Source organism: Triticum urartu, chromosome 2 (genome assembly GCF_003073215.2).
Source record: "Triticum urartu cultivar G1812 chromosome 2, Tu2.1, whole genome shotgun sequence".
Classification (NCBI taxonomy): Eukaryota; Viridiplantae; Streptophyta; class Magnoliopsida; order Poales; family Poaceae; genus Triticum; species Triticum urartu.
Genome location: NC_053023.1, coordinates 225,905,246 through 225,923,030, shown reverse-complemented (window position 1 = coordinate 225,923,030; position 17,785 = coordinate 225,905,246). Strand labels below are relative to the sequence as shown.

The 17,785-nt window shown below is 40.7% G+C and overlaps 1 protein-coding gene across 1 annotated transcript; it reads right to left on the bottom strand.

The window, feature by feature from the left end:
* Positions 1–10,396: 10,396 nt before the first annotated feature.
* LOC125541437 lies at positions 10,397–11,138 on the bottom strand. Its single transcript, XM_048704850.1, has 2 exons — positions 10,985–11,138; positions 10,397–10,886 (listed from the first exon to the last, which is right to left on the bottom strand). The coding sequence occupies exons 1-2, from the start codon at positions 11,064–11,066 to the stop codon at positions 10,654–10,656; spliced, it is 315 nt and encodes a 104-aa protein (XP_048560807.1). The 5' UTR covers positions 11,067–11,138; the 3' UTR covers positions 10,397–10,653.
* Positions 11,139–17,785: the final 6,647 nt, after the last annotated feature.

Genomic DNA, 17,785 nt, shown 5'->3' with positions numbered 1-17,785 from the left:
TATAGCAGGACAGAAATATGTGGACTACTTCTAAAATGGTACATATAGCACATGCCCAAACAAATATGTGATTTCAAGGTTGAAAGCTTTAACATAGAACGTTGAATAATTCATTGCCCAAAACGTGCTATATATATACCAAGTGATGAGAAACCATATGTAGAATTTATAAACGTAAGGAGCAGAATTTCTAAAAGAAGTACACCATTACATAGTGCTACAGCAAATGTGAAATGCTTGATGATGTACATGAATTCACATTTAGAAGGAAAGAAATGTACTGTAAAACGTTCCATATCTGAAACATATTCACTCAACTAAAAGAAGGTCGAGTTTTACTTGCAAATGAAAACATGCTAGAACCTTTCTGTCAATTTATGAGAAGTAGAACCACTGTGCCACTTGGTTGTTCTTTAAATAAAAAAATGAGTTGTAACGCAGGCTAACAGAAATGCTATGAGCATCATTTGGGAAGACCATCCAGGATGGTGTACAAATCAGAATGAAAGCATGATTATATATTTCAGGATGATGTACAAATCAAGATGAAAGCATAGAGCTGACAAGTTTGATGAGCTTCGATATGAAGAGACGAACAGAGATACTAGGTAATTCAGTGGGTTTGGGCTTGACAACAGGAAGCAGGAACACATCAATTGACGAAAACAAGATGCTAAATTATATTTGGTAGTATATATACTGTGGTATACTATGTTCGTGTTAAGGGCAGCTTTCATACCAGTTCCTAAAAACATTGTAAACAAGTACAAATACTCCGTTATTACAAGCACAAACGGACTTGGACTGGGCAACGACGATGTCAGGGGAAAAGAGTCGAGTTCTTGATTAGTTAAGAAAAGCTCTACTTTCAAGAAACTTTCACATCAGAAAACTAAAGGAAACATGATTACTTCTCAATACTATGGAGTCACACTTTCAAAAAACCTGTCTATGTATATACAAACTTGAGAGATTAGCCGTGCAAAGGTTCAGTGGATCCAAATAAACATGCAGAAAGGCTATCCTTGCCTTTCTTGTACTAGGTAACCTTGTGGAGGGTGTGCTTCTTGCACTCCTTGTTCTTGCAGTAGGTCTTCTTGGTCTTCGGAACGTTCACCTACAAAAATTGTCATACCATATACTTAGCCAACAAGAATAAACAACCAGGAATTTTACAACACACGACAAACAAAAAGAACTTCATAGCTAAACTCATAACCCATGCTTGTTAGTTTAAGATGTGGAGAAGGACGTGTTAGATTCCAAGGGGCATGGAAAATTCCCAATGAATCACCAGGGTCCAAAATGGCAGAGGGCAGAATTTCCAATTTTCAATTATACAAATAATGAAAAGAGAACTCAAGCCAAAGATGTTATGTTGAACTAGAAAAGCACCCAGCTGGCCAAAAAGAGAGTAACATTACATACTCCAAAACAGAACACATCAAGTTAGCTCGCAACGGTGGAACAACAGCCCTACTCCATAGAGAGCTAGGATGTAGGAGGGATACATCATCATGTCACTCGTTGCTTATGGCCTAAGGTTTTAGGAACGCCTAGTACATAAGCTGATTAACTGCAGCTAAATGACAGCATACTGTGCAAACAAACTGTCAGACTATGATCTAACCTTGCAAGCATATAACTAGAATAAACGTGTATACTTGGGACACTGCAAGCAGACGTGGAAACAAGGAAATTACTCTGGAAGCTGCATACGCGGTGCGGTGTACAAGTACTTGCATACTCTGCTTGGTATACGTGTACCTGGAGAGCCGGTGCTGTCGAGGGAGTAGTTGGCGAGGGGGACAACGAAAGACTTGATCCTCCCCATGCAGTACCTCGTCCTGCTCGCCATCTTAGACGTGCTCTGCAGAAAACGTCGTGCCATTGCTGATCAATCAATCTATAGATTAACCAATGTGTGCGCGTGTATGAAGATGTATTGGTACCTGCATGAGGAGGTAGCTCTTGCCGTCCCAGGCGTTCTTGATGACCTGGAGGTCAACGATGGGCGGCGCATGTCCTAGAACTCGTACGCCTCCGGCTGCCCAGATTGAACTCCTTCAACTACAAAAACACATATGGACTTAAAAGGACGCCAGTAAGAGCAGGGAAGAACAACATTCGATAATGCTTCATAGTAACTAATTTAGCTGGACTTTGTACTACTCTGGTTTCATTCTGATATAATGGAACCAGGGATGATTAGAAAAGAAAAGGCATCGACCATAATGTTACACAGTAGTCAATTTATGGTCTAAACATCGGATGTCGTCCGTGCTCTGAACCAAAATGTAAGCAACCTTAAGAGATTATTGTACTGATACACTAGAATTTCATCCATTTATAAACAATTACAGAGATTAGGACTACAATTTGCAGTGAATCAGAGATTGGGACTACAATTTCATCCCTAGCAAATAAATGTTTCCTAATTATTATTCATTTGCCATTCTGTCAAGCACAGTATATATTTCCAACAGAGACTACACACAAGAGTGTCTAATTATTCAGTTATCTGAATAGTGACTACTGATTTCATTCAGGCAAGCAACAGAAAATGTTGTGGCAACTAAAATCAATCTACAAATTTACAGCAAAAGGTTCAAACATTTCTTCGAGGAAATGAATACAACCTCGGAATTCAGTTGGGAAGGAAATATGCATCACACACGGTGATATATTCCTTAACACGGTTCTCCTCTCAGAACATGTATATATGAATCAAAAAGGTGTTTTGATTGACTCATGTGCCTGCTAACATGTAGACTGCTTGCCTACAGAGACGAGATGGGGGTGAGAGAGGAGGAGGGAGATGGAGATGGCTTACCACCTACACACATCAGGGAGGAGGAAAAAGCTGAAGCAGCAGCTTCTCCTTGGCCGGGCCCCTTCACGCAAGCAGAGCAGATCGGAGGGAGCAAACTGACTGCATAGACGGCCGCACGCACGAATCAGATGCGGAGATGAAGAAGGCCAGAAGAAGAGAAGGGATTCATCGCATACCCTTGCGGACGTTCATGTTCTTGCTCTTGGAGGAGAAGAGGATGCTACAGATCCTGAGCTCGGTCGACATGCCCGCCCGCGGGCTAGGGTTTCAAGCGCGAGGAGGGAGGAAGGGATGGATGGATGGATGTGGAGGTGGAAGGAGGAGGGCGCAGTGGCGGTGGCGGTGGGAGGAGGAGGATTCCTCTGCCGCAGCGTGGTCGTGGAGAAGGAGGAGGAAGGTCCATGATGGCGCCGATGCGGGAACGCCGGAGCGGATCTGGTCGTGGCCTGAGAAGGAGAAGGCCGAGTCGATCTGGGGCCTAGTAGGGAGACAAGAGGACAGGAGGGGAGGCGAGGGGGCACCGGCGGCGAGGGAGAGGGAGAGTGGGAGGAGGTCGCCAGTGGGTTGTGGTTGGTTGGGGAGACAAAGGCGGCGGCGGTGGGTTTCGTTTCGGGGGAGACTGACGGGGTCGAGCTCCGCCGCAGGGAGGTGGCCGACGCGCGCAGGAATGGAGATGGAGGTGGCCGACGGGCTCTGACTTGGATTGGATCTGGGAGGGAGAAGGCGGCGGCGGCGATTGGGAGAAGGAGACTAGGGTTTCGTGGGTGAGAGGGATACGGGGTGAGAGCGACGAGGGGGGTGTGGGCTGCCATTGGATCGGGGCGCATCCGACGATGCTTAAGGCATGATCCGTGTGAGCTGATTTTAGACCAATCAGAACAAAGTATCCTCTTTGATGATGTTAAGACCATTTAAATTGGTCGTAATCGATTGAAAATAAGATTTTGAATCATGTCTACCATTTGATGACCTAAGAAATTTATAAAAATACAGAAATAAAAAACCTTCGCATTGTGTCACCAAGTGTGACCTACTTTTCAGTAAAAATAACAAACTTTGAATATTGTTAATATCATTAAAAAAAGTGTTCTAAGATATGAGCTTTTTTGTAAGAGACTCATTTTTCGAGTGTCCAAAATGATATTTTTATAAATAACCTAGCAAATATTTGTTGCAAATTTGGAGCACATCAATTTTATAATTCACAATCATAGCACATGTGGAGCACATCAAATACTTTTTTAAGCTTATGTAGTTGTGTTTTTCTATTTGTTTCTCTTGTGTTTTTTGCACAAGGGTGCATTTTGGAATGGCATAGTTCATTTAAATGATCTCATATTGTGCACAAGGGTGCATATTGGAATGACAAACAATGTTGCCTAAGGAAGTTTTCATTTTCTTTGGACGAAGAATTCATTTTTCATTTTTTTCGAGTGCCCAAAATGAGTTTTTTGTGAAGGACCTACCATATATTTGTTGCAAAATTGTACCAAATCAATTTTCTAAAATACTAGGACATATTTAATGCACAATTGACCAAATGGTTGGGTGTAAAAAGTTTTTATCCACCTCTGGTGAAAAATACAAATTCCCGCCGATTCAGTTGGAAGCGGGTCAAATTTGAACTGTAGCTACCTCGTAGTTTGCTCTTTATTTTTTCCAAAAATCATTTATAGGTACATAAGTATCTATTTAATCAGAGAAACACCAAAAAAATTCCAAGATTCAACCGCTACCTAGGAACGGTCAAGCCCGCCGTTTTGACCACATTTTGAAACGGGCATAAAAAATTCAAAAAAATCAAAAAATTGGAAAACCTTCACATTGTCTCATTATATGTGGTTAAGTTTCCGGGAAAAATAATAAACTTGTAATACAATAATTATTTTAAAAAAGTGTTCTTAGAAATGAGCTATCATGTGTGAAGGTCAATGGCTTTCAAGCCAAATGATCAATCTTATGACCACATTCATGGCATAGTTTGTTCAAATGATCTCATATTGTGCACAAGGGTGCATATTGGAATGGCAAACAATGTTGCCTAAGGAAGTTTTCATTTTCGTTGGACGAAAAAACCATTTTCCATTTTTTGAGTGCCCAAAAGGAGGTTTTTTTGTGAAGGAACTACCAAATAATTGTTGCAAAATTGGACCAAATCATTTTTATAAAATACTAGGCCATATTTAATGCACAATTGACAAAATGGTTGGGTGTAAATTTTTTTTATCCACCTCTCATGAAAAAGACAAATTTCCACCGATTCAGTTGGAAGCGGGTCAAATTTGAACTATAGCTACCTCGTAGTTTGCTCTTTATTTTTTCCAAAAATCATTTATAGGTACATAAGTATCTATTTAATCAGAGAAACACCAAAAAAATTCCAAGATTCAACCGCTACCTAGGAATGGTCAAGCCCGCCGTTTTGACCACATTTTGAAACGGGCATAAAAAAATCAAAAAATTGGAAAACCTTCGCATTGTCTCATTATATGTGATTAAGTTTCCGGAAAAAATAATAAACTTGTAATACGATAATTATTTTAAAAAAGTGTTCTCAGAAATGAGCTATCATGTGTGAAGGTCAATGGCTTTCAAGCCAAATGATCAATCTTATGGCCACATTCATGCATAGTTTGTTCAAATGATCTCATATTGTGCACAAGGGTGCATGTTGGAATGGAAAATAATGTTGCCTAAGGAAGTTTTCATTTTCGTTGGACGAAAAAACCATTTTCCATTTTTCGAGTGCCCAAAAGGAGGTTTTTTGTGAAGGAACTACCAAATAATTGTTGCAAAATTGTACCAAATCATTTCTATAAAATACTAGGCCATATTTAATGCACAATTGACAAAATGGTTGGGTGTAAATTTTTTTGATCCACCTCTCGTGAAAAAGATAAATTTCCACCGATTCAGTAGGAAGCGGGTCAAATTTGAACTGCAGTTGCCTCATAGTTTGCTATTTATTTTTCCAAAAATCATTTATAGTTACATAAGGACCTATTTAATTATAAATACATGGTTTGGTGGCGATACGTAGAGGTTTGGGCAGTGGCCGAGGGCCCCAACTCTAGAGCGCGTAAACTCGCATGCCCGTCGCGTGGTCACCGCGTGACCGTGGCGTTGCCATGCGTTCTGGGTGGCCTAGGCATGTCTAGTGGGTTGGGCACTCCCCAGGTTGGTGCTAGGAAGAAAATTACAACATAAGATTCTCACGAGGAGACCGATCGATGCTCAAACATGAATTAACAGCCAAGTGTTTGATTAGCGGTGCGAGAAATGTACATGGCTAATGGGCGTGAGTTTTGGCTGAGGATAATCAGTTACTAAGAAGACCGTCTTCACAAATTTTCAGCTCAAAAGGAGGAGCCTAGGTGGTACTTGCTTTGCGAACTACCACACTAGACATAACTACGAATGTTGAAGCTCGGCTCAAAATAATGAACGGATTGAGCTGGCATTAGGTGGAGGATGGTTATTTGGGCATAGGAAACCACTGTAGAAATGGATACTATTTGGAAATGCCAAAGTGGTACTTCCTTCACAATTCTCTTCTATGAACAGAAACTTGGGGAAACTAGTGAGAGAGATTGGATGAATGAAATGAGCTAAAATTGGTGTAGGTAAGTTACATAGGTATGGTCATGCGCTGGTAAATTTTCAGATCATTTGGGTAAGCCTAGCTAGTACTTACTTCACAAAGCTTCTCTCGAGGTAGAAAATTTGAAAATTTCCTGAGAAAGATTTACTAGGAAAATTGAGCTGAATATTATCATGTGGCAATGCTTTGGGTATGGAAGAGTGCCCGAAAAGTTTGAGGGTAATAGGAGGGGTCTAGATAACACTTGCTTTGCAACGTGCCAATTTGGCCATAAAATATAAATTGAACCTGGGCTCACATAGATGATTTGACTGAGCTGCAATTTGGAGGAGGGTGATAATTTGGGAATATGAAGGAACTGTATAAATTTCATGTCATTTCGATATATAAAAAAGGTACTTCCTTCACAATGCTTCTAGGTGGACAAAAACTTTGGAAATTTGTGGAGGAATATTTGCTAGGCAAGTGGAGCTGAATTTTGTCATGCGGTAATGATTTGGATAGGAAAGAGTGTCCAAAAATTCCAAGGGCAATCAAGAATATATAAATAGCACTTCCTTCATAAAGTGCTGTCGTGAACAAAATAGGAAAATGAATATTGTTGAATTAGTTTTGAACTAGGCAAGGAAGGATTTTTACATATTTGATGAAGATATGACCCAAAGAATTTATGAGATTTTTTTGGGAATTTTGAGAATGACAGAAACATAGGTTGCTTCACAACCTAGGGCAAAAACTGCCACATGGACATGACACATAGGCAAAACTGATGAGGTGGCGCCTAGTCATAGCAACCCACCACAATTTACAAGGTTATGACCATCTATATTGGTCATGATCAGCTAGAAATAAGGCAGCAGACCAGTGCTATCTGCTTTATGACCATTTCATGTAAGGAAATTACGACCTTTCTGACCAAAATGGTCGTTATAATTTAGGTTTTGGAGCCCCCGAACAACTTTTGACCAATTGGTCTGAAATGGTCATAGATCTATGACCAATTCTTCCAGGGTCACTAACAGAAGGTCACAAGTTAACATATTTCTTGTAGTGCTTAATAGGGGAGGCGTAGGAAGAGATGAACTGCACGTCAGAGTCCTCACTGCTCTCGCTGTTGCTCCAAGACACCATGGCGGCTGTCGACGAGCGGAGAGGAAAGGAGGCCGAGGAAGGTTGAGAGCGCGAGAGAGAAATAGAGCAGAGAGCTAGAACTATGGAGTGGGGCGGCGCAGTCGGTCTGTCCGATGCGAGCCGACGAAGTCGTCTCGAGCAGACGGCGCCGTCTCCCAGCCGTTATGCCACGTAGGGGGAAATCGGGCTCCAACTGCCGGAAACGCGTTCAAACGCATCAAATCGTCCTATCAGTGCAAACTGCAAAAATTTTACTAAATGCGTTGTGGTTTTTGCAAATGATTAGTGACCTCGTGGTTTCTTGCAAATGATGCCCCAAATGTGGTGGTTTTTTCAATTCACTCTCTTGATCTTGATTGTCCCATCAGGCACCAGGGTAAACCTTAGGTCCGGTTCGTCGGACCCGTCAGCGACGTTGTTGCGGCGTCATCCCTTCCTTGGAAGTCATGTCTAGGTGCCCAGGGCTATAGCACAGTGGAGGCTGGTGTTGGTTACTTCGTCGATCTCGCGAAGCTTGGGCGGTGTGGTGTTTGGTGTTGGTTACCGTTGGCACATGGGCCAATGTACATCGCCGTCGAGACCTGTTGGGTGACTTCTTCCTCTAGTTCGGTTGTCTCCCACTCACTTGTCGGCCTCTTAGGCGCAAGAGTGCAGGGTACATTGAGCTAGTGTGACCTAGAGTTTTCGTCATGCTTCTGTCGTGTTCGGCATCGATTGTGAGGCGGCCTCGGGCTCTGTGTCCTTCCTATTTGCCATTCATGGCTTGAGTTGGACTAGGCGAGTTGTGCACCGTTTGTAACTGTGGTAGATGTGTGTGGTGTGCCACAAGGCGTTGTATCAGTTGTATCTGTCGTCTTGCTCTTCTTCCATGTTACTGGTACACCTCTCCATGGTGTATTCATGAAAACATGGTACAAACTTGAGTTATAAGATAGCTGGTTTAAACGGATCCACTCTAATCTATACAACCGGATACTATATTACAGTCAGAACTGCTAACTAACTGTGGTTCTCTAAGGACATATGGGCTTGTACCGTGGTCTATAAGACAACATTATCTTAATCTTGTCACATAATTTAGAGATGTCAATAAAAATACATGTAGAATAAGTTATCTCTTGTTCTTATTTTCAATAACTAAATATACCTAAATATGGGGTGAGAGATACCGTGCTAAGAGATCATCTAATTATCGTGGTGAATTACAAGTGATTTTTTAATCCAAACAAAGATATTTCAACAGAAAAACTAACTAAAAGTTTTTCTAAAATAGCTCCTAGAACCCAACCAATTGAAGTCTTCAAAAAGTCCAATAAAATGGTTGGGTGAATCCATCGGCTACCTAAACTCGAGAGATGATGAAACAAAATACCAAAGCCACGTGTATAACTCTTTTATCTTACAAAGTGTGGTTCTTGCCCGAAAAATAGGATTGGTTGATAATTAGGTGGCTCCCGGATTATGGAAACGCAAATACGTTATTTTGTGTCCATACATGTCAAGCTCCATGAGAAGATTGTGCCCCATTACCTCTGCAATAACATTAGGCAAAGCTTTATATTTAGACTCTCGTACTTATAGCTTTTTTTAGGTAACTCTACTCCTAGCTTGATGTTAGAGTTGGTGTCAAATATGTGTATAGCGTTACAACTGGACTTGGTGTATATTGGAAGTTAGGTATTTGAGTCGAACATGTGTAACTCGGATTTAATATGTAAAAGCACAACAATGCAATCGAAATAGACTACATGAAACTGGTATGTTAGTCGAGACAGGAAGGTGATCTGACCAAGGGCCAACAATGGCGCGATGGTGGAGATGCATATATTATGGATCTAGGAGCACCATTTGGACTTGGGAGAGAAAATCAGAACGGCCGGCAAAACAGAATCACATGCCTTTTTTAAAGGGGCGATTTGATTTTCAGCCACTACTTACTTTGAACTTTGACAATTTGCCACTGCTTAGATTGTAATTGATCTTTTGCCACTTTTTCGCACACAAACAATAATTGCAAATGACAAACATATTATATGCACAATACAGTGGACAAATATACCCTTATGTGCATGTTTGCCACGAACTCGACGCACGGGACGAACTCAATCCTCATCCCATGTTCGCACGGCAGTCGACGGCGACGCTCCTCTACACGCAGCGGGCATGCCGGCTCGAGCTAGCCGATAGGCAGCAGCAACATGCAGTGGCGGGGAGCAGCAGCAAAGACGGCGGCGCCCATGTACGTACATGCTAAGGCCGAACATGACGGCGCCCAAGTGGAGTCAGGCAGCAGCGAGCGCCTCCACCGCGCCTTCCGCCGACCACCAGTAAGCAGCAGTAGCACACATGGCCACGAACAACAGCAGCAGTATGGGCCGGCCACGAACAGCAGCAATAGTATGGGAAGGCATGAAGAAGCAGCGGCGGCATAACAGAGCGACGGCAATGCACGAGCATGCGGGACCGGCGGCGGCAAACAGCATCACCTGCATCATGACAAGCACGCGATGACCACGGGGAACCGCCGGGACGAGCCGCCGCCGTCTTCCGTCGAGGACCAGTAGCGACGGACAAGAGACGGATTGGGAACGAGCGAGGAGACGAGCTCATCTCCTTGGTGAATTGGACAGGCATGGGCAATCTGGTGATTTCCACACGGGTCCCTCGTGACAGGGGCAAAACATCCAAGTCCAAACTAACCAGTGGCAAATAAGCAAACACAAAGTAACGAGTGGCTAATTGTCAAAGTGTGAAGTAAATCGTGGCAAAAAAATTCAAAATCCGCCCTTTTTAAAGCGAGTTTGAAAACGATAATACTAAATTCACGGGGAGGTTTCAACAGACTTCACGGGCTGAAGAATGTGGCCTAATTTAATTGCCCCTTCTTGCAATAACATAGTGGGCCTCTATTAGGCCCAGTAATAACATAGTAATATCTCTGCATTTGTGGCCCGCGAACACGACGATGGAACAATTTCATTTGGCAGTACACAAAATAGACGGGAGATTTTATTTTTCAAAGAAAACATTTGGCTCCTCCATAGAAAAAATTGGCACGGAGGCAGCTAGCACGGTGATGACCGGCCGGTTAGCAGCCGTTGCAGCCGCACTTCTGTTGCACGACGTTGCACTTGCCGGTGGGGTCGCAGTTGAAGGTGGAGCAGCAGCTGGTGATCTGGCAGCTGCCCGAGTTCGACCTGGAGCAGCACCGGCACTGGAGGCACACCGGCGCCCCCGCTGCCAACGTCCCTGCGCCGCCGCCCGGGATCGCCGTCAACGCGTGCTCCGGCGCCCCCACTGGCACCATGTCCGCATCCCATGCTGGTCATCAATCACGGCAGAAAAAACAATCAGCGATCGCAACAGAAAAAATGCAAATATTTGCTCGCGCACATGTCGAGCCGCTACGCGTGTTATACCTTGAGATCGTGGGATGGTGAAGAGGAGCGCGGTGGCGGCGAGAGCGATGGCGACACAGGCCATCTTCAGGCTGTACGCCATTGCTAACTGTCCCTGAGGATGGCCGAGAGTATCGAACGTTTCCGGGGAGACAGACGGAGGAATCGTTTGCTGTGATCGATCTGCTATGACGTTGTGCCTTGGTAATAAGGATAAATACATGAGGATTAATTCGTTTCGAGGAGAGAAACCAAGGCCAGCATTAATTTGTTTCGATCAGTTTTGGACCTTTTATTTGCATTGAATTCATTCCTGAGATCAAACCGAATAAGAGTAAGTACAATAAAGTGATATAAGCAGGCTATAAAAACTAAAGTATTATATCTTTACTTAGTTTAAGGAGGGAGAAGGGATGACAGAAGAGAAGCAAGCTCTTGATTAAATGCCACCGAGTTGGGTCATCAAAAAATCATTAAAGACTACTATACTCTGAAGTACTTACTTGTTTGGCCAAGTTTAAATGTGGATTAAGTTATTGCTAAATCAAATCCTTTTGTGCTTATCTTGAATTGCTCATCTGGTTAATCAGATGTTGCCATCCTTCATCCGTTGGTCTGACAGTCATACTGTCCTAAATTTGCCCTCGCTGTTAGTTTCCTAGGTGTCTTCTGGTCCAAAAAGTACTCAAACACATTATTTCATAAAATTTAACATTTTTATAATATATGTTTTGATGTCTATTTTATCTCATAAACACTATAATTTTTTAGTGCACCTAAAATAATTACATGTTTAATGTTTTTGAAATACATGATCAAGATTTTACGTATTTTGAACATTTTTTCCAAATATGTGTTAAACATGTTTTAAATACATGTTGAAACAATTTTTGAATGTTACAAAACTATTTCTTAGAACTATGGGAACATTTTTTACATTGTGCAAATATTTTATAAAATATCAAGACATATTTTTTAAAATCATGAACATTATTTCAAATGTAATAACATAAATTTGTTTGAAAGGTAGGGGAAAGTTGATTACATGAAAAATGTTTTTACATTGTATAATATTTTTGAAATGTCAAATATATTTTTGAAAATGGGTGTGTATTTTAAATGTCACAAACAATTTTCTTGAATGTTATGAACATTTATTAAAATTATGAAAACAAACTTTCTAAACTACATTATGACATATTCACAGTGCACATTTTTTAACCTCTTTAAGCCAATTAACTCAATTGTTATTCAAATTGTATATTTAAGAATATTTCAAATGAAAAAAAAATACGAACAAAACAGTAAACTAACACTAGTGGGCCGAACCACTTTGCACGCTCCCTTAGGCAAGCATACCTCTGTCTCGGTATGAACGAAACAAAGACACGGATTCAAGAACAACTAGTCGAGGGTTACCCCTTGCGAGAGCACCACAACGGTCACTCTTGTGGGCAGCACACAAAGTGGGTTGTTCAGGCGCTGCCACATGTCGCGTGTTGGGCGCTCCTCGGGATTTTATTTTCTATGTGTTTTCAGATTTTAGATGGGGTTTTTTGAGGTTTCTTTACTTTTTGATTGTCGCCTGGTTTTCATGCAAAAAAATTGCACGAAAAAATTTTGTGCTTCCACGAGAAACATAGATTTGCTTTTCGTGGAGTCACATATTTGATTCAGCCGTGCTTCTAGAAAAGGAGAAAAGGATGAATTTTTTTTCATGAAAAGCACAGATTTGCTTCTGATGAAGCACATATTGCTTCTTGTGGAGGCACATATTTACTTCTGCGGGAAAAACATAAAATAAAATGCTTCCATTAGATGCATATATAGTTTCCTCTGTACAAATTACTTTTGCGAGAAGCACAATAAAAATGCCATTTTTTGGCTTGCATAAGAAGCACAGATTTGCTTCCATGAGAAGCACAATTTTGCTTCCGTGAGAAGTACACAACCGTGCTTCTCAGAAAGGAAAAAATGTGATTTTTTTTGCTTCCATGAGAAGCACAGATTTGCTTCTCGTGGAGACACAAATTTACTTCCGTAAGAAGCACAACTATGTTTCCTAGAAAGGGGGAAAGGTGGGGGAAAAGTGTTTCCGGCGTGGGTTTTTTCTTTCGATTTCAACCCATTCTTTTGAAAAAAAAGTTCATCGAAACCTACACGGTTCTAGTTTCAAAGATCTCGACACGAGAAATCCAATGGTGAAAGTACGAAGTGGCGCGCATGTAGTGTGCCACCTGTAAGCACATGTGAAGGTGGGAGTGACATTTGCAAGAATTACCCCTTAGAGCATCTCTAGTAGATCCCTCAAAAGTTTGTCAACCCATGAAATGTAGTCCGTTTTGCAGGATCCTGTTTTTTCAGCCCGAATAGGTCCGCTAAACGAACCCGATCCATTAAAAAGTTATAGGCGGCCTGCGTACCCAACCCTCCGGCGCTATATGTAAGGGGTTGGTGGGGTTCTAGGATTAGCAAACCTATCCCCTCTACCGCAGTCCGCCTGCGCAGCAGCTAGCCCTTCCCAACTCTAACGAAAAATCGTACGCTTCTTCGTTTTTTCTCTCCGGTCTTCTCTGTTTTTCCTTTATTTTTCCATTTTCTTTTCTTTCATTTCTTTATTCTTCTCCGATTTTCTCACTCTTTTCATTTTTTTACTCCGATTTGTTTCATTCTTTTTTGTTATCTATTTTATTTATATTTTCTTCTCCAATTTTTTCATTCTTTTATTTTTTCTTCTCTGATTTGTTTCATCATTTTTGTATTTGTTTCTTTGTTTTTATTTTTATTTTTAATTTATTTTTATATTTTTACTTTTGGCATTTTCTTTGTTTATTTCATGTTCATTCTACATTTTTGTATATATCAGCAACATTTTTCTAATAGAAGTTTACATTTTCCAGTAGAAATTTAATAGTTTTTAATACATGGTCAACATGTTTTCCATACATATTTAAAAAAATCAAATACATGTTTAACATATTTGAATAAATTGACAACATTTTTCTTATACAGACTTTAAATTTTTTCAAATGCTTGATTAACATTTTTCAAATATAAGATTAACTTTTTCTAATACATGGTCAACATTTTTCCTATGCACATTTGGGATTTCTTTAAATGCTTAATTAATGTATTATGAATGCAGTATCAACATTTGTTTAACACATGGTCGACATTATTTCAATACGCATTTAACATTTTCTAAATGCTTGATTAATACTTTTAAAATACATGATTAAAAAATCATCATTTTACAATACATGGTTAACATTTTTTCTATACACAGTTAACATTGTTCAAATGCTTGATCAACATTTTTCAAATACTTTTCAACATTTTTATATACATCATAAAAAATCATCATTTTTTTAATACATGGTCCAAAAAATTTGTCTAGACATTTAACATTTTTCAAATGCCCGATCAACATTTTTCAAATAATTCTTGAACATTTTATAAAATGCTTGGTTAACATATTTATATAGACCATAAAAATAATTCATTGTTTTTTAATCAATGTTCAACATTTTTTATATACACAATTAACATTTTTTGAATACTTGATCAACATTTCTCAAATGATTGATTAACATTTTTATATACAAAATAAAAAATTCATCATTTTTAATACATTGTCAACATTTTTTCTATACACATTTAACAAATTTCAAATGCTTGATCAACAATTTTGAAATACTTGTTCAAAAAAAATTCAAATGCTTGATTAACATTTTTAAATACATGATCAAAAAAATTATACTCATTTTCAGAGCAATGCTACGTGTCAGTCGACAGATCCTTTTGGAAGAGCCGCCAAGTCGCGAGCCGTCAGATCGTCTGCCATCGAGCGGCCGAGCGACGTTCTTTAGTTTTGCAACAGAGGCAATGTTGTAGGAATATTTACAACAGAGGTCATGTTGCAGAATATTTTTGCAATATAGGTCATGTTGCGGGTTTTTTTGTCTTGGCCTTTTTGCAACATAGATGATGTTGCGGAAGAAACTTTTGCAACATAGTTGATGTTGTAGAAATTTTTGCAGTGAAGATGATGCTGCAGAAATGCCTCCCGCCGTTGCCGACGCAAGTCACAGCAGCATCCCCTCGCTAGTCGTCGTCGCCGCAGTTGCCCAGTGGTGATTGGAAACTGCATGGAGGAGATCAACAGGACTGTGCCAAGCTTGGGTGCTCCGCTGCAACCAACGGCCCTACAGCGTCAGTGGTCGTAGTGGACGCAGCTGACGGCCCGGCGAGGTGCAGCACCTCACGTAGTGCAGGCGACCTCTCCATGCATGAGTGTGGCTGTCCACCCATGACCACGCAGGAGAGATGATGGAGAGAAATAGAGAGAAAAGGGGATCTGGATGGGATAAGGAAGGAAAGTGTAGAGCGGTGCACGGGCCCATAGGGGACACCCGTCAGGCGCTAGTGGTGGCGGACGCCCCACGCTGAATCAGCCAGCCGACAATAATCATTTCCCCATTTTTTAACATTTTTTCTCTATACATATTCAACATTTTTCAAATGCTTGGTGAACATTTTTTTCAATTTTTTATACAGTGTTTTTTATAATATATATATTTTCAATATTTTAAAGTATGAAAAAATAAAGCAAAAATGAAACATAAAACGTAAAAAAGGAAAAAAGGAGTTTGTGGCTTCCCTCGCTCCTGGGCCGGCCCATCTTGGTCTCCCCTTAAGCGAGGGTTCCTACCATCTCGCTTAAGGCGAGACACAGTTGCACCTGTTTGTTCCTGCTTTTGGGAACTTCCGGCAGATTCCGGTCTGGTTCAAGTCTTATTTTTTGTGGGTTTCTTTTGAGGGGAGAGGGTGGGGAGAATGATTCAAATCGCCCGATCGGTAACAACGCTTGCATGCGCCGGCTTCGTGGCCGTCAGATCAGATTTTAATTGGATGGCTCAAGAGCAACGTATTGCCTCGACTAGTTTTGCGCAACTTAGTTGTTGTTGCAATCCCCCTCCGCAACAAGTGATGTGTTGCGGGATCTGGATCTGGATCCTCTTGCGCTCTCCCGAGCTCCCCGTCAAGCCAACACCTCCATGCATTGCTTCGACCACCGCCATTGCTACTCGCTCTAGGCAGCACACTTATGAGGTCGCCAATAGCACGCGGACGAGGCCGAAGCCGGTGACAAGCACGCTGACGAGGTCACCTCTCTCGGTATCCATGTGTCCGCTCACGATTAGTGGCCATGGTTGCTCGAGCGCGCACGCCAAAGCTTCGCTCCCGCCGCTGTCGCCCAACTATGCCGCTCCGGGCCCATGTTGCATCGCCTCCACCACCACCATCATCGGATGCGCAACACCCCTCCTCCCTTCCCCATCAAAACCGAGCTTCTGTTAGATGCCATGACCCGCAAGCAATGCAACACGGTGACTTTTTGCAACCAGACATTCGTTGCAAAAAAATTGAACAAGAGATATGTTTCAAAAAAAATCAAAAAAATCTGTAACAAGACCTTTGTTGTAGAAAAAACCTTGTAACACAACCTTTGTTACAAATATTTCCGCAACAAGACATGTGTTGCAAAAGTGTTTTCGCAACACGACTTGTGTTGCAAAAGTGACTACGACGCTTGACCTGGAGATTGCTTCAGATCACACGGCTCGTAAACCGGCGGATCTTTCCACCGGCCGATGTGTAGTACAACCATTTATTTTGTCTTTTTCCTTGTTTTGTAAGGATTTATCCTTTTTCTTTATATATGTATTTTTCAAGTTTATATTTTGTTTTTCAAAAAAAATCAGAAATTTCAAAGAAAATGTTTGTATTTAAAAAATCATAATTTAAAAAATGTCTGTAATTTTAGAAATTGTTTGAAAACTTCGAAAATACTTTGGACTTTCAAAAACTGTTCATTTTTTCAAATTTTGATCGTCTTTTTTGAAATTGTTTGTTTTTAAAAACGTTTGGAATGTTCAAAAATTGTTCATGTTTTCAAAAAGATCTTCCTATTTTTCAGAAAATATTTAGAATTTTTGAAAATTGTTCGGCACTTCAGTAAAGTGTTCACGTTTGAAAAAATGAATGTGGTTTTCCTTATATTCCGAATGTAAATTTTTTTTATTTTTTATTTTTTGGAATATCAAAATTGTTTACATTATTAAGAAATGTTCAGTATTTCAAAATTGTTCATAATTTTCAAAAAAGGATAAAAAGGATTCAGATCTGTCGGCGCTGCCGATCAGTCACCAGCAGCCATCAGTTCCATTTCTGAAAAAAATTAAGTTGCACTGTGCGGTTTTTTTTGAGCAAAACTGTGCGGTATTGGTGGTACTAGCAAATTACATGAGGTAGGCTTATTTGTGTGTGCGTTTCAAGTCAAATTTACTAGGAACGTACGCACGTCTTTTCTTTCTTTTTTTGCTGGAGGGAACGTACGTACGTCGGTATGTGTTTCCTCACGAGTCAGCAGGGCCGGTTCTGAGATTTTAAGGGCCTGGGGCGAAACTAAAACTCGGGGCTCTTAGTATAAACAACAAATCTTTACTATTAAAAGAGAATCGAACGACGTGATGGTTCGACCTCAATCCCGCATAAAAAAATCGCTCGTACGATTCCACCTCCCCTTAAAGAAAAGGGTCTGTCTAGTACACATCTAGATGTGACATAGTTATGTCACATCTAAGCTCATATCCACTCTGTTTGTGGTCTATTTTTTGTCCTAGTTTTTTTTATTTCTTGTTGCTGTATTATATATTTGTGTGAGCTTAGATGTGACATCTTTAAAAAATATGTAGATGTGAATTAGTCAAACTGTAAAGAAAATACGAGCCGGTTGGAACCCACGAACCCAACGCACGA